This window comes from Macrotis lagotis, chromosome 8 (genome assembly GCF_037893015.1).
Source record: "Macrotis lagotis isolate mMagLag1 chromosome 8, bilby.v1.9.chrom.fasta, whole genome shotgun sequence".
NCBI lineage: Eukaryota > Metazoa > Chordata > Mammalia > Peramelemorphia > Peramelidae > Macrotis > Macrotis lagotis.
This window is the reverse complement of record NC_133665.1, coordinates 192,213,580-192,235,903: the sequence shown is the minus strand read 5'-3', so window position 1 is coordinate 192,235,903 and position 22,324 is coordinate 192,213,580. Positions and strand designations below refer to the sequence as shown.

The 22,324-nt window shown below is 40.9% G+C and overlaps 1 protein-coding gene across 1 annotated transcript; it reads left to right on the top strand.

Annotated features, from left to right (window-relative positions):
• Positions 1 to 21,401: 21,401 nt before the first annotated feature.
• Positions 21,402 to 21,931, top strand: LOC141495105 (large ribosomal subunit protein eL21-like). Its single transcript, XM_074196108.1, has one exon. The coding sequence runs from the start codon at positions 21,422 to 21,424 to the stop codon at positions 21,902 to 21,904; it is 483 nt and encodes a 160-aa protein (XP_074052209.1). The 5' UTR covers positions 21,402 to 21,421; the 3' UTR covers positions 21,905 to 21,931.
• Positions 21,932 to 22,324: the final 393 nt, after the last annotated feature.

The following is a 22,324-nucleotide window of genomic DNA, read 5'->3' as shown; positions in this document are numbered from 1 at the left end:
GACAGCCCATGGCAAGGGGCAGAGACCAAAGTGGCCCAGGGAGACTAAAGACCCTCAGATATCTGAGTCCATGAATTTAGCTATTGTCAGTTGGCCAATCAGTCAATCAACACTCATTAATTAACTGGGTGAAAGGAATACAAAAATACAAAACCAAAAACAGTCTCTACTCTCAAGGAGTTAACTTTCTAGCCAGAGGAGACATCAGGACATGTAGAATAACTACAAAAGAGTTGTGGGGTCATGATTTGAAGGAAGGTCCTAGCATCTGGAGAGAATGAGGAAAAACCTCAAGCAGAAGATGATTCTTGAGCTGAGTCAGGGCTGTGTGTGTGTGTGTGTGTGTGTGTGTGTGTGTATCAAGCAGTGCCCAAAATGATGCTGTCCTGTGTATGACAATGGCTTTACTTCTCAACCTCCCATTACACTGGAAGCTCTGTATAGGCAGAGACCATGTTGCTTTTCAACTTTGTATGTCTGGAGTCCAGCCCAACACTGAGCATATCTAGGCGAGGGGATCAAGAGCAAGTACTGACCATGTCTGTGATTTCATCCATGGAGGAGCTTCTGCAGTACAAAGTCCTTCTCCTGTGCAGAGTACTCTCTGATTTTGTGGGGGCATTAAGAAAGAAGGTGATTTACAGAGGGTCCCTCAGCTAGGAAGTGGCAGGGTGGGCTTCTTCCTGACCTCGAAGTTGGCCCTCTGCCCATGATGCCAAGCCACCCTTCTCGGCACTTAATCCAAGATTGCTGCATTGACTCAATGGTCATTATCTGAAGCCATAACCTTCCCCTGGGCTGCAGCCCAAGTCCAGTGTCTGGAAAGTGATTCATTTTTGTACCTGGGGCCAGGAAACCTAGGTTCAAATGCTACTTTTGACCCAAACTGTGTGAACTAAAGCAAGTCGCTGAATTTTCTTATTTGTAAAATCATGGGGGGGGGGGTTGAATGGTCTCTAGGATTCCTTCTAGCTTTCAATATAGGACCTAGGAGTGCAAGGCTTCAGCAGTTCAATCAACCTCTGCGTGTCTAGAACCTATCTACTAAATCATAGTAGATGGAGGTGACACAGTAGGTAAAGTGCTGGGCCTAGAATCAGGAATATCCAAGTTCCAATCCATTCTTACTCTTACTAGTTGTATAACCTTGGACAAGTCACTTCACCATTGTCTGCCATAATCTCCTCACCTGCAAAATGGGGATAAGAACAGAACCTCCCTTGCAGGATTGTTGTGAGGATCAAATGAAATAATATTTGTAAAGTTCTCAGCACCATGCCTGGGAAACATTAGGAGCTTAATAAATATTTAATCTCTTCCAAGAGAAATTCCCCTTCCCAATCTGCACAGAGAGGACTGTAGGATAGGATCGGCAATTTGGGATTGGAAAAGAAGCAGGGAATGGGGATAGGAGAATGTGGGCATGAAAATAAAAATATTGAGTTGTAAGATGAGAAAATGTAGGAAGCCAGGGAGAAGCAGTGGAGTGGTATGGAATGATGTCATAAATTTGGGAGTAAGGTAAATTTTGAGGGAAAAGCCAGGAAATGAGCCATTAGAGAAAATTTGTAAAGGTCTAATGGGGTAACATGAGTCAGAAATCTCAGAGTCTCAGAGAAATCTCAGAGTCCTCAAAAGCCATCTGAGATCCAAAACATCTAACCAAATGATGATTATTCAGATGTCTTTCCTTCAAAGACCTCTACAAAGAGCCTTGACTACTTTGGGGTAGCTTTAATAACAAAGGGCCACTAGATGGTGCAGTGAATGGAGCACTGGATTGGAGTCGGGAAGACCTGTGTTCAAATACAGCCCCAGGGGCAGCTAGGTGGCAGTGGATAAAGCACTGGCCTTGGAGTCAGGAGTACCTGGGTTCACATCCGGTCTCAGACACTTAATCATTACCTAGCTGTGTGGCCTTGGGCAAGCCACTTAACCCCATTTGCCTTGCAAAAACCTAAAAAAAAAAAAACCCAACAATACAAATATAGCCTCAGACACATACTAGCTGTGTGACCCTGGTCAGGTTACTTATTACCATTTGCTTCAGTTTCCTCATCTGTAAAATAAGCTGCAGAAGTAAATGGCAAACCCCTTCAGTATCTCTGACAAGAAAACCCCAAATGAGGTCATGAAGAATTAGAAAGAACTGGAAAATGACTGAACAGCAATAATAACAACATTTTTATAGGATTTTAAGGTTTGCAAAGTGGCTTCACGTTGATTTGTTTTTGTCTCACAATAACCCTAGGTGGTGGGTGCTTTAATTTCCAAAATTTTGTAGCTGAGGAAATTGAGACTGAGAGGGGTTAAGTGACTTGCTTATGACCAATCAATTAGTAAGTGTCTGAGGCAGGACTCTAACTCAGCACTTCCTAGCTGTTAAGTCCAGAACTCTATCTATAGCATGACGTAGTTAGAAAGTCTTTCCTGTCGTGAACCAACATCCTTCTCACTGACCCCATGTAACAACCTGCCCCCTTCTTCTCATCTCCAGGTTGAACATGCCCTGGTTCTTTTAACTGGTCTCCTAAGTCAACAACTAAAGGTCTTTCTTGCACCATCTTGGCCACTGACCAGCTTATAAATATCCTGCAGGGCTTTTTTTTTTAATGTCTTTACTCTTACTTTCAATTAATCAACCAACTCAATAAACATTTATTAAAAGTCTACTATAGACAAAATACTGTCAGGTGCTAGGGATACACACAAACAAATGAAACAGGCCTTGCCCTTGAGGAGTGTGGACTCTACTGGGAGAGATAATGGGCATACAAAAACATATACTGACTAAATACAAAATTGGAATGTATGGGCTGTTCAGGGAAGACTAGCACTTGGTATAAGGGTTGCTGAGTCCTTTTTAAGGCTATTCATCCACCTTTGGTGTCCAACTGATCTCTCAGCTTTCATTTGTGTCTCTAAGAAACTGTAGTGTGTGAGTGGAGATCCAACCCAGATTTTTGTGGTCCTGCCCCTTATCCATATGGCAAAAGGTGGATTCCTTTCCCCTTACAGGACCAGGAATTAGGTAGAGGGTGAATCCTAAAGAGATCACCATACAAATTTTACATTAAACAATGAATCAATGGTAGTGAATTTACATCTCCAGAATGGGGATCTCCACCCAATTTAACAAGATTTAACAGCCTTTAAGGTTAGATATTTTGTTTCTGTTACATTCATAATTCTCTCCATCTTTCCCTGCATCATTAGCAGATGCCAGGTTAAGAGCAATTGGCAGGGTTCAAAACTATTGGAAAGTTAGAGGGTATCTATGCCAAGCAGGTAAAGACTTCCCCTTGGTGGAGTGGGTAGATAAGAACAATTTGTTCTAATGGTCATGAAGGTGACAGAAACTGGTATTATAGAAGATAGTCAAGGTTATCCATTGTATCACTAGTTGCCAGTCATCCTTTTGTCTAGCCATCTGATGATTCAAGGAAGAGAGAATGAGGCTTTATAACTTTGTGTCTCACTTAAATTCAATTCAAGAGCAAGTCAAGATATCACCCATAATGGTGATGCAATGAATTGTGAATCTGATCTTTTATGCGGTTAAATTTTGTTAATTGTGGAAGGTTGTTTGCTTCTGAGATATAAACTGATCCCTGTTGCTTGTATCCTGTCTCCCCATTCCGCCTTCGCCCAGCTTCTGGTTCCCAGTTACTTGACCTTGCCCATTGATGCTAGCAGGACAGGAAGTGCAATGCTGAACTTGGAGGACAGGAAGGACCAGTACAAAGATTGCCCACTGGAGAATACCTGGCCTGGTTGCTGAACCACTCCCCAAGTGCCACCTCTTGCTCAATCTACTATAGAAGTGTATTAAAGAGGAAGCGCTGCCCCTCTTCCTTCTTCATGACTCTATTGTCCCAACCTACAGAACGTCTGCATCTCTCCTTCCATCCTAGGTCATGTGCTCCCATGCTAGGCCCTGGTGGTTCATCATGGGGGCCCTATAGTATGGGGCCCTATGCCATGTGGCCGGGGCTGTCTCTCTCTTTCTCTCTCTCACTCTCACTCAAACTTCAACTAGCCTATCCTCAAAGTGCTTACTGCTTTTCTAGGAGTTTCAACCTGTTTATGTGTAATAATTTGTAATTCCTTTGTCTTTCAGTGACCTCAGTTTGGTTATTTCATTACCCCAAATCCCAGTGGCAATACTGGCCCTGGTCCTCTTTGAGAATGAATGTTGAACAACAATAGCAAAAATATCTCCAGGCTTTTGTGCCTGACCTGACCTGGGCCCTCTTTGCCCCCCAGACTGCTGGCTTCTGACATGATACTCTTCTGGATACTGCAGCTTGCTGTAATTTACGGTTCTCATCGGGTTTTCCACTTGCGGCTTTCCTGCCCAGACTTTTAATCATCTGTCATGCATTGCCTTCCTGTATTATTTTGGTACATGTCTAATTTCCTGATTCTAGAATAATACAAACTCGTAAAATGAGAATTAGATGCTCCTCCCTGAGATCTCTCCCATCTTTACCATGGATGATTCCATGTCCAGGGTGCTACAAGGGACTAAACAATTTTGACAAACAGGAAGACAACAATGAAATTTCTGGTAGATAGAGTAGAATATACTTATATCTATAGACTCTTGGGCTCCCAGAAATGATGATCTCAAAATCTGGCAAAGAACAAGTCCAAATGGGAAACTGCTTCACGCTTGGGGAAGTCATATTGATGACCTAGGATTATGTAGGGAGACTAGATCATCTCTGGGTTTTGTCTCTGAATCTGAATCAAAGAGAAGTCAGTCAATATAGTAAAAGTTGTGAAACAAGGGAGTTACGACTGAGGTGCCACATAGTAACAAGTGCCAGGATGCCAAGAAGGGGGCTGGGTACAGGGTTCTTGTAGCTTAACAAGGCAGAGGGAGAGGGGTACAATTCTAGGAATGACCCAGCTGCAAATGAGAGGGGGTTGAAATAGTCTGTGTTTTTGCAAGGTAAATTGTTTTGCATAACAATAGAAAGTGCCTAGAGAAACTAGGGGACCTAGAGAAATGACTGTTGAGTATTTACAAAATAGACTGGGGCTGGAAGGTGGTGGTGGTAACACCTGGTCAGCCTCAGGCAATTCATGGGTCTGGGAATAAAGATAAGGTCAGCTTCAGTTACCTGCAGGCATCATCTCATTATTCCCCCCTTCAACACTTTCATCTAGAAATCCCAATAATTCTGTGAACCCCCCCCCCCTTCTTTTCATCATCTTTCTTGATTAAAGACCAACAATGAACAACTCTAACCACAGAGTTCTCAGAATGATAGCTCTCTGGAATTTGTTCAAACATGTTGTCACTTCATTGGCTACCTTTAAGACATTTTATTGGTAGAAAGCTTTGGGGGGTTTCAAAGGGCTTTCCCTAGCTAGCTGTGTGATCTTGCTAATATCTCAACTTCTCTGAGCCTTCGTTTAGCCATTTGAAAAAATGAATGTGGCTGTCCCTATAATTCTAAATTCTATTCATCATTTCTTTTACTGCTCCCAGCTATCCTATGGGCTAGGCTACCCAGGCATAGAGGAGAAGTCAGAGGTTCAGAGAGGTCAGACCTTCCTCAAACATCAATGGGTAAAGCCAGGCCTGGCACCAAAGTGTGGGGATTCAGATGCAGGATTCTTTTCCATTCTGCTTTCTACTGAAAAAGCTCTCAGGTCTATTTCACCCAGGGATGCCAGGCTGGTATAGTACAAAGCTACTAAGCTGACTCGGTAAATTGATGCCAGGTTTTTCTTGCAGAAAACAATCTTCCTGTAAGTTTCTGGATAAAGTAAGACAGTGTGAAGACTATGGGGGGGTGTTTGGGTTCCACAAGAATGTGAAGGGAGAATTGTGAGCTTATTTTACAAAGACTGGGGTCTGCTTATATTGTTGCCTATGTGAATTAAGACAAAAGACTTAACCTCATCAGATAAAAAACAAAACAAAACCTGAGATTAGGCCAGGTCTGCCCCACCTAGTTCTCAATTAACCCAAGGAGGTAGCTGTTCTTGCTCATTAGCAAAATGAGCTGGGAGGGGGAAATGTATGGGAATGCATGTAACAATCAGATTTGCGACCCCAGCCAATGATTGTCACAAAGGGGCAGGAACAAAGCCTTTGAGATTGCATATGGGGCAGCTAGGTGGTGCAGTGGATAAAGGTCCTGGAGTCAGGAGTACCTAGGTTCAAATCCCTTCTCAGACACTTAATAATTACCTAGTTGTGTGGCCTTGGGCAAGCCACTTAACCTAGTTTGCCTTGCAAAAACCTAAAAAAAAAAAAAATTGCATATAAGACCTTACATTTCCCCAATTCCTCACCCCTTTCCCCTTAAAAGAGAGGTGTACCATTTATTAAGCTGTTTTAATAAAAAAACCATTTTAATCACTCTGGACTAAGTATTCATGAGCTATTTATAATATAAAGAATGGAAGTCAGTCAATTTATTTAACTTTTATTTAACAGATACTATAGGCTCAGTCCTAGGATATGAAGAAAGATGAAAAGCAGTCCCTGCTCTCAAGCAGCTCACCATCTAATGGGGGAGAAAATATGGAAACCTTTTGTACACATAAGTTCTATGTAGGATGAAATTAAGGTAATCTCCAAGGGAAGGCACTAAGAGAAAAGAGAAATAGAAATACCTTTTTTTCACAAGGTAGGAACTTTAGTTAAAACTTGAAGACAGCCCATGAAACCAGGAGGCAGATGTGAGGAGAAGACTTCAGTCATCGGAGATAACAGGTGATAATGTTTGGAGCTGGAAAATAGAATGTTGTGTTTGAGGATATACTTCATCTGAAGGAATTTGAGAATATTTTGTCCAACCCATCCAATATTTCCTCTTAAAAAGTGACTCATCTTCTTGAGTTCAAATCCAATCTTAGACACTTTCTAATTGTGTGACCCTGGGCAAGTCATATCACTCTGGTTACCTTAGTTTCTCAATCTGTAAAATGAGCTGGAGAAAGAAATGGCAAATCATTCTAGGATTTCTAGCAGGAACATCAAATGGGGGGTCATCAAGATTCAGACATGTTTGAAACATATCTGAACAACAATAGGGAAACAGAGGTCTAAATGTGGAAAGTAAGGTGTTCAAGTTGTAATCTCCTGTTATCTTTTTTAAAATATTTAAATATTTAAATTAAATTTAATTTAATTTAAATATTTCCTACATATCTGTATCAAAAGATGGCTCAGCGTTTCTCATTTGTAAAATATGTTCATTGGAGAAGATGACTTTTGAGATTTCTTCTAACTTTTCATTGGTGGTCCTAGAATCCACATTGCTACCCAAAGTCTGAAGGAACTCTGCTCAAGGTCAGAACTTGACTCCCTGATGAGTCATTTTTGCCTTGGAGAAATGAAGACAACAAGAAACCTCACAAGAGTCTCACTGGAAAAGTGAGATGCTGAGTGGCTTCCATGAGAAGTATGTTTGGACAGCCTGAGATGATGTCAGCTCTTATGCCAGCAATATATGCAGGCTCTAAAACCCTGTTCTCATTATGGCACTGTGAGGTGGATATGCCTCAGTAGGTGTCGTTATTCCCATTTTAATAACCATTTGGCTTCCCATGTGGATGAGAACACAGACCTAATAGAGTACTTTAAAATCATTACTCTGAGAGCTGTAGCCCACACAGCAGTGGGAAGTAGTAAGGCAGGGGGCAAAGAGCATAGGCTTTCAAGCTAGAATGCCTGGACTCTGTCTCATGTGTAGGACTTTGAATGGGATATTTAGCTTCTCTAGCTTTTGGATTTCTCATTTGAAAAATATGGGATCATATAGATTCCTTCCAGATCTGAGATTCTAACCACAACCAAATATGCCGAATCAAGTCAGAAAGCAGTTATTAAATACCTTCTGTATGCCAGTCACCAAGCTAAACACTGGGGTTGGGGGGGGGGAGAATTAGAAAAAACCCATGTCAAATGGTTCAAATGAGGGAGAAATTATGCAGCAACTATATACTAAATAAAATATAGGCAGGATAAATTGGAGATTTATTAGTGCTATCAAATCACTGTCTATTTTATCCATCGCTAAAGCTTATATGTAGGCTGAATTGGTCTCTTGTTAATGAACAATGAACATTCAACAAGCCTCGAACATTGTGTTCTCCCAAGTAGATCCAATACATCCTTTTTAATTGTGATGACACTGTGATCACCAGAAGGGCAAAATGCTATAATAAAAACAACTAGACTCCCAGACGTGAGAGCAGAACAACTCTGAACACATTTAATGTAGTTTGAAAGCTTAATAATAGAATTACAGGAAGTCATAAGTAGGAAAAATTAAAAATCTTAGAGACAGACAAGAAAACTGACAATGGAGAACAGAAAAGTGGAAAATCTAAATAAAGCAAGGAACATTCTGTAAAGGGGAATGGCTCAGGTGGGTCATAGAAGTACAGAGATGCAATAAAAATATGATAGCAAAAGAATAAAGAAAGGAAAGTTGGAAGAACAGTAGATGACTATGAAACATTGACTTCCCTTAAAGGTCAAGTTCAAGAGAACAATCTGAGCACCACTGGCTTCCTGAAAAAACAAGCAAACAAACATAGTGGAAAAAAAAGCCCAGATACCATATTTCAGGAAAGCATTCCTGAAAGTTGTCCAGAAGTAGTGGTCTAAAATGGTAAATTTATAGATTAACAGAATGTACAGAATGTCATCAAAAAGTAGTTCCAAGTCTAGCTCAATGAGAAATATAGTTTCCAAGCTCTAGTAGGAGAGATTCTTGTCAACTGGTAAGAAGAGGCTGCTCACACATCATGTATATGCTCATTAGGACTTTGGATTTATTGACTTGCTCAAGGTCCTACAGCTAGCAAGTCCTAGAATTTCAAACTAGAACCTAGAGCTTGAGACTCTGAGATGAATATGTTTATAGCCTCTTGATCCTTTGAACTTTAATAGATGACTGTTTGTTGGGGTTGGCTCCTAGTAAATGCTTATATAGTAAATGATTTTTGCATTAATTGATATTCTCAAGACCATAGGGGTTCAAGGTTATATCAGATGACTGCTGAGCTCCCTCTGAAAATACAAGATGTCTCATTTCTGCCAATGAGCCCCAAGTCCCAACTTCAGTGGATAGCCTAGCTCTTTTCCTCTTTTCCAATGCTATAAATTGCATGTGCCTGTCCAAGCCCACCCCGATGGTTTGCAAAAGCAAGACACTTTCTATAAGGAAGTCCAAGAATGTGAACCCACTACCACTGCCATAGATGTGAGGCCTGCCTCTTCAGAGGAGAAGTCATGAGTGAGATTTCTGTGCATAAAGACCAGTATCCCATGGGTGTCTCACTGAGAATGCCAGAGTGTATGACTTTCAATACACCAGGCTCAGAGCAGGGGGTTCCTAGGGGCTGGTGTTACAAAATGACTAGAGCCTCAAAGCGCTGAATCAGTCTAGATCAAGACTGTGGCTCAGTGGCATCAAAGCAACAAAGGGAAGGAGGATGGAAATAAGCTTGATTTGTCTAACCTCATTTGAGCTGGCCTTTTGTTTCTACAAAAGAACAAAGGAAACATGGGAAAGACAAGAAAATGATTCCTGGGCCTAATAGAATTCAGCATTTTTTTAAAAACATGTCACCCTCTGCCCAGAGAATCCCTGAATGCTGAGCACATATGATAATTTGGGGCAAATAGATCACAGACCAGTGTGTGTGTGTGTGTGTGTGTGTGTGTGCGCGCACACACGCGCGCGCACATGCCTGCAGTTGGTATAAAGCTGAAATCCTTCAAAGATATTGTTTCTTAGAAGAAACTGAACATCAGAAGCCCCATCCTGTCTTGAAATCTAAACCCTGCTTTGATGCTAGGCTGACATAAGAATGAAAGTAACATCCCATCCCCAACTCCCTCCCCCAACCCCCAAAGGAATTACTTTGGAGTCCCAGAAAACAAGCTAACAGGGAAAAATGCTTTCTTTCTTGGACCTTACAAGGCAGCTCTATTGACTTAGCAGATTAGGAGCTCATCAGGCTGGATCAAAGGCTTTCTCAATAAAAGCTTCTTTTAGTGGCTGCCCTGTCTTTGTTCAAAAGATGCCCTGGTAGCGGGAGGAGGGATTCTGAATGGCCTGGATAAAGGAAAAAACAAAGGGACCTGGAAAAAGCTATGGATGAGAAGAAAGAACTTTGAGAAAATGAAGTTCTTTCTTCTGGAACCTTTAGCACCACAAATTGGTGGGTTCAACAGAGGCAGCAAGACACACGACCACTGATTGGGCCATCCATCACTTCATGGCAGTCTGTAAATGAGATATCCTTTTTCTCATTCCTTTACTGATGACTGAAAAATTTGAGTGACTAATTATCTACAGTTTTTTTCATACTCTGAAATTTCATCTGAGACTCATAAAAATACATAATTGTTATCTTTCATATAGAATTTTAAAGTTTGCAAAGCATTTTACAAATATCTCATTTTATCTTCATAACAACCCTGGGAGGTAGGTGCTTATCTATCTACTTCTATTTTATAGATGAGGAAATTGAGGCAAACAGAAAGTGAGTGGCTTTCCCAGGGTCATAGAGTCAGAAGTATTTGAGGTAAGATTTGAACTTAGGTTTTCCAAACCCCATGCCCAGTGCCTTATCCACTTGATAGCCTCTCAAAGCTTACATGGATATGATCCTTGACAGTCATATTTGTTTCTACCTATATTTTCCCTTATTCTAGGCAATTCTCAGTGTGGACACTCCAATGAAAATGGATATCTGTCTGTGACCTTAGAAAATTGAAACTAGGAGTCTTGAATGATTTACCTTTGATTGAGTGCCAATCAAGAATATGGAGTTCAGTTTTAGAGTTGTCGAACTGGAAATGTTCATAAGAATCTGGTTTAAAATCAGAAGCTGAGGGTTAAAAGGGATCTCCACCATCTAGTCTGACCCATGCCTCTGAAGACCTAATGGAAGGGAGGGAAACACAATAAATGCTGTCTGCCATGCAGCTGGCAATGCCCAACTGGAGTACAGGAGATGTTCAGGCTGCATCTAGGGACCTCAAAGTCATCTCTTTGACATAGCTAAATAAAGTCATAACCTCCAATGGGAACACATGCAGTCAGTAACCAAGTAAGTTATCTCAAGGGGAGGAGAGGGTCTAGCCCAGGGCCTTGAGATATACTTTCAATTAGGGGCCATAATGTGAATTGACTGAGAAGGAACAGTCATGCAGGTAGGAGGAAAATCAAGAGACTGTAGTGTCATGGAAATCCAGAGAGAGGAGATGAGGACCAGAGTATGGCAGAAGGACAGATTCAGAGCTTGAATGGACCTGAGAGTATCCAGGTAGAGGGTGGTCATCAGGGTTCGATGTGTGGTAGGATCTGAGGAAAGTTCATCATAATTGGTGATTCAGGTAACCTTAGGAACTTTGGAGGGGCAGTATCACATGAGTGATGAGGGTAGAAAGCAGATGACAAAGGATTAATTGGTCAATGACCAGTCTTAGGGTTCTTAATCAGTTCCAAATATGTCTAATAGCTCTTGCATCTAGTTTCAGCTCTCCAATTGGTCCAGAGAGATTTTTTCAAGCCACTTGCTGAAATCCAGGTTTAGCTCAAATCATTGAACCTAGGGAAAATTCAGAGCCTTGCCAAGATCTATTAGCTTAGCAGCTCTGTCAGAAAAAGAGAGGAGGTGAGTCTGGTCAATCTTATTCTCGAGGGGCACTATTAAGTCAGAGATAATCACTGTTTCCCCTTCTAACTGCTTACAAACCATTCCTTTAATCATTTGTTTTCAAATTTTGCCAGACTTCAAAGACAAATTCTCTCTCTAGTCAGTGAAAATCAGTGGTGTGCCTCACTGCTACATCAGCTTTCTCCTTTATTTGTCTTGGGAAAGACAAATCACATTGAGCTTGATAATAAGCCCCTTATGTATAACCTATATATAGACTTCTGGGAGCCCTCATCCCATCTCCCATTTGCACTGGTAAATTGGGTCCCCAAAGGATGCTCATTCCCCCTCAATGATTTAGGAGTATTCCTTGGGATCTGAGCAATCTTTCTTTTCTTTTTTTTAAATTTATGTAAGGGAAAGAGATTAAGAGTGACTTGCCCAGGGTCACACAGCTAGGCAATTATTATTAAGTGTCTGAGGTCGGATTTGAACTCAGATCCTCCTGACTTCAGGGCTTGATCTCTATCCACTGTGCCAATGAGCTGCCCCTTGAGCAATCTTTCTAATGCAGTCAGCTGGAACTTCTATTTGGTGTGTTCTTTCCAATCCTGAACCCAATTTATAGTCAGTTTCTTCCCATAGCATTGACTGGCAGAATGACTAGATCTTTAGCCCCATTTGACCAATTAATATCAATTACTGTTTACAAAGTTCTATTTACTAAGAAGATATAGCAAGGAGAGAAGTCTCCTAACAAAGGGGGTGGGGTGGGGATAAAGCCTCCTTTACCATCTTCATCCTGCAAACCCAGAGAGGTTGCAATAAGGCATCTGTCCTCACTAGTTCACTTCAGAATGACATGGAACTAAGAGTTCATCTTCTGCGAGGCTGGGTCAAGCCAGTTGCCCCTCATGGCTGCACTGGCATATCATCAAGCTTGGCCACTGGCAAATGGTAGCCTAGTCTCTAGCCCTGGAAGCTTCAGTAGACATGCTGAAGTTCACAAGTTCCGGGGCAGCTAGGTGGGGCTGTGGACAGAGCATGGCCTTGGAGGATCTGAGTTCAAACTTGAGCTCAGACACATAATAATTGCCTTGGGCAAGTCACTTAATCAAGTTCACAAGTTCTTAGCCATAGTCCACATTCTTTCCCCTGAGAGAGAAAGAACAGACAGAAAAGTGACAGAAAATAATTCCAGGTGCTAGGGACTCCCTGACCAAGACCTGTCCCCACTTCTCCAAGTCTGTCCTCCTTCCCTGCCTTTAGGGAAATAGAGACCATGAGTTTGTCCCTAACTGTACAGTAGTGGGGTTTTGAAGTCACAAAGTTGCCCCTCTCTGTTAATTATTTCCTGGGCTGTTTAAGAAATATTGACTTGCTTAACATTGACATGGGAGAAAATACAATGGCTGGCTCAGGACCATGAGTGAGTGTGGTTGATCATGAAAGTAAAGAGTGAGTCAGAAGGAAGAACATTAATAGGAAGCACAGAGAATCAGACAAGAATCCAGAACTTTGCAAGACAGCGGCTAAGCGATTGGGCATTGGACTGTGAGGACGAAGGAGAGAGAAGGAGCCTGTGTAAAAGAGTGGGAGAGGTTGAAGTTTTAGTGAAAATGTGAGATCGGCACCCCCTTTTTCAGCACTGGAGTCCTAAAAGGGGAGAGACAGTGGGTAGGAGTCTATGTTCTAATGCTTGTCCCAGTCAATTAATCAATAAACATTTATGATGTGTCTACCATATGCCAGACACTGCTGAATTCTGAGACAAAAATGAATCACACTGTCCTCTCAAGCATCTAGTACCTATGTAAGTAACACATATTATGTATTAGGTAAAATCTTTCTGGGCAAACTCTGGGAGAATCAGGAAGATATTATGAAGGAAATAGCAGTTTAGCAAGTTTTGGAAATCTAAAAAGTAGAGATGATGAGGGAACACATTCTAGATATGGAGAGAGAAGCCTATGCAAAGGCTCAGAGGGTGAAGATGGAGGATTGCAGCTAAAGAACAACAAAAAAGGCTAGTTGGGTTGTAGAATGTGAAGGGGCTAATGAATACAATAGGGAGAAAGGGAGGGAGGAGATAGGCTGTGAAAGGCTTTAAATGATCAAGGCCAAAGTTTGTATTTGGTGCCAGAGATGAAAAAAGAGCTGACTGAACAGAGCAGAGACATGATCGAACCTGTGCTTTAGGCTGCTGAGTAGAGAGAGGAAGACCAATGGCCATGGAGACACGTGGGTTGTGGAGCACAATGAAGAAGCTGTGTCTGATGATTCTCCATGAGGAAAGAGGCTGCACTGGGCTGGGAGGGCTGAGGTTGAGGACCCTGAGATTGTCATGAGAATGAATCAGTGGCAGCATCATGAGTGTGTATGGGGGGTTCTGACAGGTTCATGAACCAAAGGCAAAAGACTTAGGGAAGACCATAAGAGACTTGAGAAAACTCATCTTCCTCATCTGTTTTGCTTCTCCCTTTTCTCACTGGCCACCAAAAGCCCAACTGAGGATTTCCTCATGAAACCTGTAAGCAGACATCACACCACAGGAGGCCTGGGATAATAGGGCCTTGTGCTTATTTCCTAGAGGAAAATAATCCAGAGGCTATCTATTAGCGCCAGCAATCCCCACTTATCCTGTGACCCAATCCACAAGCATTAAACAAAAGATGCAAACAAAAAAAGGCACAATCATTTGGAGAATGAGTTGTGGACCCTGGTCCCAGCATCTGCTGCCATGGAAGGTCCCATCTGTGCTTCCTGGGGAGAGAGAGAGAGAGAGAGAGAGAGAGAGAGAGAGAATATAAGTGATTAGGTATGAATATGTATAGCATACTTTTTTATTTCTATATTTTAAATGAAAAGAAAATTGGAAGAATGAAAAAGGATAAAAAGGAGAGAGAAATCAATGCATCATGCATCCAGATAGACAGCATGTTTCAGGGCTTCTGGTTTCTTGGATCCCAGGACCTTATTCATGGCATTAGGGGTAGTATTGGAGGTTTCTGGTCTGTTATGACTAATTACTGAGAGGAGGCTCTGAGACACATAGCTTGGGGTTGGTCAGTGGTGGTTTGCTCAGTACTAGAACAAAATGCCTTTTCAGACAGAGGTGTCCGTTTTTCTCAGACTCGGAACACTGGGAACAATGGAGGCAATGTGGTATCATGGAAAGATTGTTGACAATGGAGTCAGATGGCTCCTGGATTTAAATCTCAGCTCCAACACTTAATAGTTATATGACCCAAGGCAAATCTCTTCTCTTCTCTAGACCTTACCTATAAAATGCCTTCCCTCTGTTTGTGGATCTCTAAGGAGAGGGAGGCTACCTTCCATCCCTGTGGCCTCCAGGATCAGACATTTGCTTTTCTGTTGAGCTTTTAGAGAGCTTCATAACCTGGTCCCTGTCAGTTTTTTGCAGCCTCATTGAACCTTTTGCAGACTGGTCTATCTTCCTTCAAGCCACAGAGCAGGAACCACTTACTACCTGCTACCTCCCATTCTAATTCCCACATATTTAGTGATTATTTCCTTTTGGGGGAGTGGGGTTTACAAGGCAATGGGGTTAAGTGACTTGGCCAAGGTCACACAGCTAAGTAAGTATTACATGTGTGAGACTGAACTTGAACTCAGGTCCTCCTGGGGCTGGTGTTCTATATACTGTGCCACCTAGCTACCCCATGACTATTTCTTAGTCTGCATGCGCTTGTTTTCTCCTCAGACAGAATGTATGCTCCTTAAGGCAAAGAATAGTTTCATTTTTAGTTTTAAATTCTTAGAACTTCAGACAGTTCCGGATCCTTATTAGATATTTAATGTTTAATGATTGGTTGTTTGACCCCTGGTTAAGTAGTTTAAGACCTGTCCAATTTCTTCATGACTCCATTTGAGGTTTTTCCACAAAGATACCAGAGGGGTTTACCTTTCCTTCTCCAGTTCATTTCTGAAGAAATGAAGGCAAATTGGGTAAATTGAGTTGCCCAGGGTCACACCCATGTGATAACCTACCTAAGAACCATTCTAAGTGTTAAGTTTTCTCCAACCTCAAGTCTAAATTAGGCTCTTTTTAATTCTCTTGTCATCCCTTTTTAATTCTCCTCTCTTGGCTTGGATCTATTCTCTACTCTAAAGCCAAAGGGAACAAGACCACTCCCTTTCTAAACAGTCCTTTGAAGTCAGTTATCAGCCTTACCCTCTTCAAGCTCTTTCTTTTCTGGCTAAACACCCCTGTGTTTAGTTCAGTTCACAAATGATGATGTCCAGATCCTCCACCATCTTAGATGTCTTCCTCCCCACCTCATGAATAGCTTTCCAGAATTGAACACAATATACTAAATATGTTCTGGTCTGGGATCAGGACTCTGGGCAGCTAGGTGTTGCAGTTCATAGAGTGCCCTGGAGTCAGGAAGATTCACCTTTATAAGTTTATTTCTGAATTCAGACATGTCACTTCATCGGATTGCATAGAATAATAATTGGCAAGTCACTTCATCCTTTTTGCCTCCATTTGCTCATCTGTAAAATGAGCTGAAAAAGGAAATGACAAACGACTTTAGTATCTTTGCTAAGAAAATGGCCCCTGGGATCACAAAGAGACAGACCAACTGAGTAGTAACAATAAACAGTAAGGACTGTGGGGCTGTCATTACTTCATCCCTTAATGTTTCTTAATGCAGTCTAACATTCTAAGAGTTTTTGTTCATGGATTTGGAACCAGTCATTTACGGTCCAATGACAGTTTGCGTCTTTGGGCTTATATCGATACAGTAGATAGAGTGTGGTACCAGAGTCAAGGATATGAGTTCCAATCCTGCCTCAGATATTTTCTAGGTGAATGATCCTGAGGAATTACTCAGCCTCTCTTTCCCCTGGTTTCCTGATCCATACAATGGGGATAATAATAGCAGCTACCATGCACCCAAACTGTAGTATGAATCAAATGACATAATGGTGTAAAGTGCTTTGTTATAAGTGGCTCATAATTATAAAAACTGAATCAGAGAGATTAAAATATCTTTTTATCAATTAATCAACTCTTCTACGGAAAAGGACCGTTTCCCCTAGTGGGAAAGGCCCCAAGTTAGAACAATGTTTAGTCTTATATGCAGTTTGAAAGGTTTTCTTCCTCTCTTCAAGTCAGCCACGGGTCTGAATCATCAGGGTTACTATCTAATCAATAGGCCCATCCCATACCACTGTCCCTAATATGTTTTCTCCACTCTGGTCATATTGATGAGCACAGGGGAGTTCACAGTAATATGAAGGGACTTCATTAAGCAAGTGGGTATGTAGAGGACGGGAACACTAGGTCAATTCTTGACTTGTTCAAGTTAGTTTTCAACCTCCTCCTCAACCCCTCTAGCCCATCCCCCCCCCAAGTAAGGGGACCTCAATGACTGTCAGGGTCATTTCTTTCCTTTTGCCTAACTTCCCCATCCTTTGGTCTACACAATGACCAGACATTTCTGCTTTTGTAATGTATTGCTCTCACAGGTATCTGTGAGGACCTTGCACTATCCCCCCTTATCCTGTGTAAAACAAAAACACTCAATTCCTTCTCACATGGTTTATAAACTTTACCATGCTATGTTACTGCTATTGCTGTGTTCTATTGTATTTGCAGGCCATTCAAACTCTCCCCCTTCTTTTATACATGCTCTTTTACCAACCTCTCTGGACTTGTATTTGAGAAGCTGATTTTTTTTTGGATCCAAATGTGAAACTTTGCATGTATTGAAATTCATCTTATTCTATGCAATCCGATATTCTAACTTGTCAAGATTCTTTAAGACTCAGGCTGAGGCCAATGTGTTCTCAATCTTCTCTAGGCTTATGCATTCGGTTAGAATCCCCATATAGAAGTTCATACAAGTCATTGATAATATGAACTCCTTGAGAGAGGTTTTGCTTTGTTTTCCCTTACCAAAAATAAACATAAAGGTATAGGGGGAGAGGCTATTGTTGCTTTTCTTTGTAAATCCAGTGCTTAGTACATAGTGGGAGCTTAATAAAGACTTACTCATTGCTTGGGTTAAGCATGGATCCTAGAGCACAACCCTAAAGACCCTGTTCTGATCAACAAAGAATGATTAATGACTAACCCTTTTGAGTGTGGTTAATTCCAAATGTGCCACACTTGCTAAAGACTCAGTTAATGAGATCTACACATTTCTCTGCCTTACCGGTTTAGTAATCCTGCCAAAAGTAGGAAGAAGGTTAGTTTGGCATGAACTGATCTTCATGAAGCCAGACTGACTTTTTGTTATAACTGCTTCTTTTTCTAACTCTTCAATAGACATTGCCTTTATTATAAATTCTGGACTTTTGATAGGAATTGAGGTCAAGTCTGCAGGCCTAGAGAGAACAGAATACATTCTCTTTCCTTTCTTTAAAAGTAGGAAAATGTTAGCCTATTCTCCAGGCTTTTGGTGCTCCTACTATCTGTTATGATCTTTCCTTGATCACAGTTCATTGGTCACCTCAACCAGTTTGTTCAAAACCTGGGGGATGTCATTGATCTGCAATGGAAGCCAGCATTGGGAGAATGGGAAAATCTCAAAGATGAAATTCAGAAAACACAAAGGGAACCCATTTTGAAAAGGAAGAAAAAACAGGAGTTCCTTAAAGATACAGTGTATGTGCAGAGGGGTTGGTCTTGAACCTGAGTCTTCCTTGCTTTAAAGTCAGCTTACTACCCATGCTACACTGCCTGTCAAAGTGCCTTATAAGTGATAAATGTGTATTCAATTGAAATGAATTATTTAATAGAAATAAAGAATATCATCATTTCAAGAAATTTAATTTCCATTTTATTCCTATTTATGTATATTTTATAACTCTTCTTTATTAATGACAACAGAGACCCTTCATAGGACCCTATTATGCAATGTTCTGCATAAATAGGCAGAAAAAGAACTAAAGAAAATAAAGATGAAAAAAGCAGCTACAGAAGTATATGCAAAAGGAGATCTATGCTGGAGGCCATACAGCTGTGAGATTGTAGAGATGAATTCTCAGAGTCTCTGAAAGAGGAGAATACTCCAAAGACTTAGAATAAAAATCTCTATTCTTATTGTTACCATAAAAGATGAGCAAGAATATTAATAAATGACAACCCATATGCCTATTTTCTTCTATATATAATTATTAAAGTGATGATATTTGACACAAACATTGAAGAATCTGGGCAGGTGTGCACAAAGGCCATTTGGTAGCAGATTGTATATCTACAGTCATACAATTGACTAAAATATGTGGTGAATATAAAATCCCACTGGGCAAATTGCTAACTACATCATAGCATTTGAGTCAGTTGAGCAAAATGCTGTTTCTGAGACTCTCCTCCAAAATTCTAAGAGTCCTTGAAAACATGTTACAATAAAGATAACTTTGTCCAATGACCTTCTTTTTTTTTTTTTAGTTTTTTGTAAGGCAAACGGGGTTAAGTGGCTTGCCTGAGGCCACACGGCTAGGTAATTATTAAGTGTCTGAGACCGGATTTGAACCCAGGTACTCCTGACTCCAGGGCCAGTGCTTTATCCACTACGCCAATGACCTTCTGATAACTAATCTCCATGAAATCACAAAACAGGGAGACATGCTTAGCAAAGGTGCTTTCTACCAGCATTGAACATGCCTATTGCCCAGTGAATCTGAAGAATGATTTCCTTCAGGTACTCTTCTTTGTGGATGATATTGTGTTGGTGGCATCAAGTCATAGAATATAACAGAATACCTTGAGCTTTCAAGAGTCGGGTCTAACTATTCATACAGGAAAAGTCAAGTGAGTGGAATCTGAGAGAGTTGGATAGGCAACTGATAGAGCTAAATAATCAGAATGCAGACCTTAGATAGAATCATAGAAGATGAATTTGGCAGAGTCCTCAGTAGTCACAGTAATTCAATCTATAAACAACAGAAATTCCTAATGTCATTATCCAGTACTAGTAAAGAACTCTAGGGAGGGGTGAACCATTCATGTCTCAAGGAAATCCCTCCTACTTCTGTTCAGCTCATGAATAGGCATTGACTCAGTCACATGGAGACCTGGAAAAGACCTTAGCTTAAAAAGGTCAAGGTCTCCACTGCATCCAGTGCCATATAAGGTCATCTTGATCCATATCTGGCCTCTGGACCCAGATGACTCAGGAGGAGAATGTGAGGCTGCGCAACTTTGCACAGCCATTCCACACTAAATCTAATTCACTAGCAAGTCATGACATCACCTCCCTCATGTCATGGTCCTTTATTTCTATTAAAAATGAAGGACAAACAACTTTCTTAGGAAGCTTTTTCTGGCCAAATTATTCCCTTTGCTACTTCCCTCCATCACTCCTAGATAGGTTCTCTGGGTCAAACAGAATACATCTCATCCTTTTTTTCAAAGACAGAAACAGTTATTATGATGTCTCTGGGTTTTCTCTGCTTCAGATTAAAAATGTCCATTTCCTTCAACTGACCCTTATATAACATGGACCCAAGACCAATTGCCATCCTGGATGCCTCTGTTGAAACAATCTCAACTTCTCAATGTCCTAATTAAAATTTAAGGAACCCAAGACTGGATGAAGCCTAACCAGGGCAGAAAATAGTGATATTATCACCTCCCTTTAACTGCAAACCCTTCCCTCTTCTAAACCAGGGGTGGGGAACCTTTTTCTTCCAAGGGCCTTCGATATTTATCACATACTTAATTAACTCACCGCTAAAAAAAAGCTCCTAGATTTATTGAATTTTGAGTTCCACCTATGGCTGCCATGGAAGTACCAGAGCAAATGACCATGGGTCAAACATTCCCCTTCCCTGTTCTATTTAAATCATGATCACATCAGCTTTTTTAAGAAGCTACCTTGCAAATCTTTCACCTATTACTAAAGATTTCCATGGAGAAGAAGCTACCTTGCACTGCTAACTCATACAACTCCCCTCCAAGTTATTTTAGAATAACTATTGACTAACTATGCTTCCTCTACCTTGAACTTGAGAAGTTGATTTTTTGTACTCAAGTGTAAGACTTTATATTTCTTCCTGGTGAATTGAATTTTACTAGATTCAGTTCAATGTTTGAGCCTCTTAAGATCTTTTTATATCTTAATCCTGTAATCCAAACCCTGTTTTTGAATAATCTTCATATAAAATGAGCATACTTACCTATGACTTTTTTCAAGAAATTGATAAGAATGTTAGACTGAAAATGGACAATGATCTAGGTCTAGAATTGATCTGGATGTTGTTGGTTTTGGTTTTGGTTTTTACATGGCAGTGGGGTTAAGTGTGGTTGTTTGTGGTGGTCGTAGTAGTGCTGCTGTTTGTGTGTGTGTGTGTGTGTGTGTGTGTGTGTGTGTGTGTGTGTGTGTGTGATTGTGTGGTGGATGGTGGTGGTACTGGTCCTTCATTCTCAAAGAAGAGCAATGACAGCAGATGGTGCTAGTCCTTAAGTCTCAAAGAGGACCAATGACTTGCAAATGCATTGGATTTATGTGAGATAGGATTGTACAAAATCATTAGCTTGCCTCTCTCCTTCAGAATGAACAGAGTCCAGTGATAAGACATAGGTCAAGAAGATCTTTGCAGTAGGAGACCTTGATCTTTTTAAGCTAAGATCTTCCCCAGGTCTTAGTGGCAACATAGATTCAATAATTGAGGGCTAAATAATAATTGAGGGAAAAAATGTCCTAGTTTGCTTTCCCAAAAGAATCAATCTGAGAGGGAAAGACTGTCAAGAGTTTCATTCATTTTTTCGGCCGGCTCCACCATATTCCAGTGAGTTGCCAAAATGACAAACACAAAAGGAAAAAGGAGAGGGACTCGATACATGTTTTCTAGGCCCTTTCAAAAACATGGTGTCATCCCTCTGGCCACATATATGCGCATATACAAGAAAGGTGATATTGTAGATATCAAGGGTATGGGCACAGTTCAGCAAGGAATGCCCCACAAATGTTACCATGGCAAGACTGTACGAGTCTATAATGTTACACAGCATGCTGTAGGCATTGTTGTAAACAAACAGGTTAAGGGCAAGATTCTAGCCAAGAGAATTAATGTGCGTCTTGAGCATATTAAGCACTCTAAGAGCAGAGATAGCTTCCTGAAGCAAGTAAAGGAAAATGATCAGAAGAAGAAAGAAGCCAAAGAAAAAGGCACTTGGGTTCAACTAAAACGTCAGCCTGCTCCACCCAGAGAAGCACACTTTGTGAGAACCAATGGCAAGGAACCTGAGCTGTTGGAACCAATCCCCTATGAATTCATGGCATAAATGACTTAAAAAATAACCAATAAAAGATTTCTTGAGTTTTGGGGGAAAAAAGAGTTTCATTCATTCATTTGTTCCTTCCCTCTCTCCCTCCCTCCTCCCTTTCTTCCTTCCTTCCTTCCTTCTACTTGTCTTGTTCTGGCCCAAAAGCAGGAAACTTTTCCAGGGGTATGTTTAGGACTATTTCTACCCTGGGGACTTCTGAAACCAGAGCCAAATCAGCCCTTCTGACAGCAAGATAACAGGATGGATTTTTGCCAATGCTAATTATAGTATTTCATTTTGTGGTTTTCAAAGTTAAAACAAACAAATAAAAAGGGTTTTGCTTTATTTTTAGCTAATATTTAGCTTCAAAGAAGTCTCTCAAAGATGTTGTTCAAAAGCAAATCATTGCTAGCATTTCAATAGCCTCTTTAAAGGTTA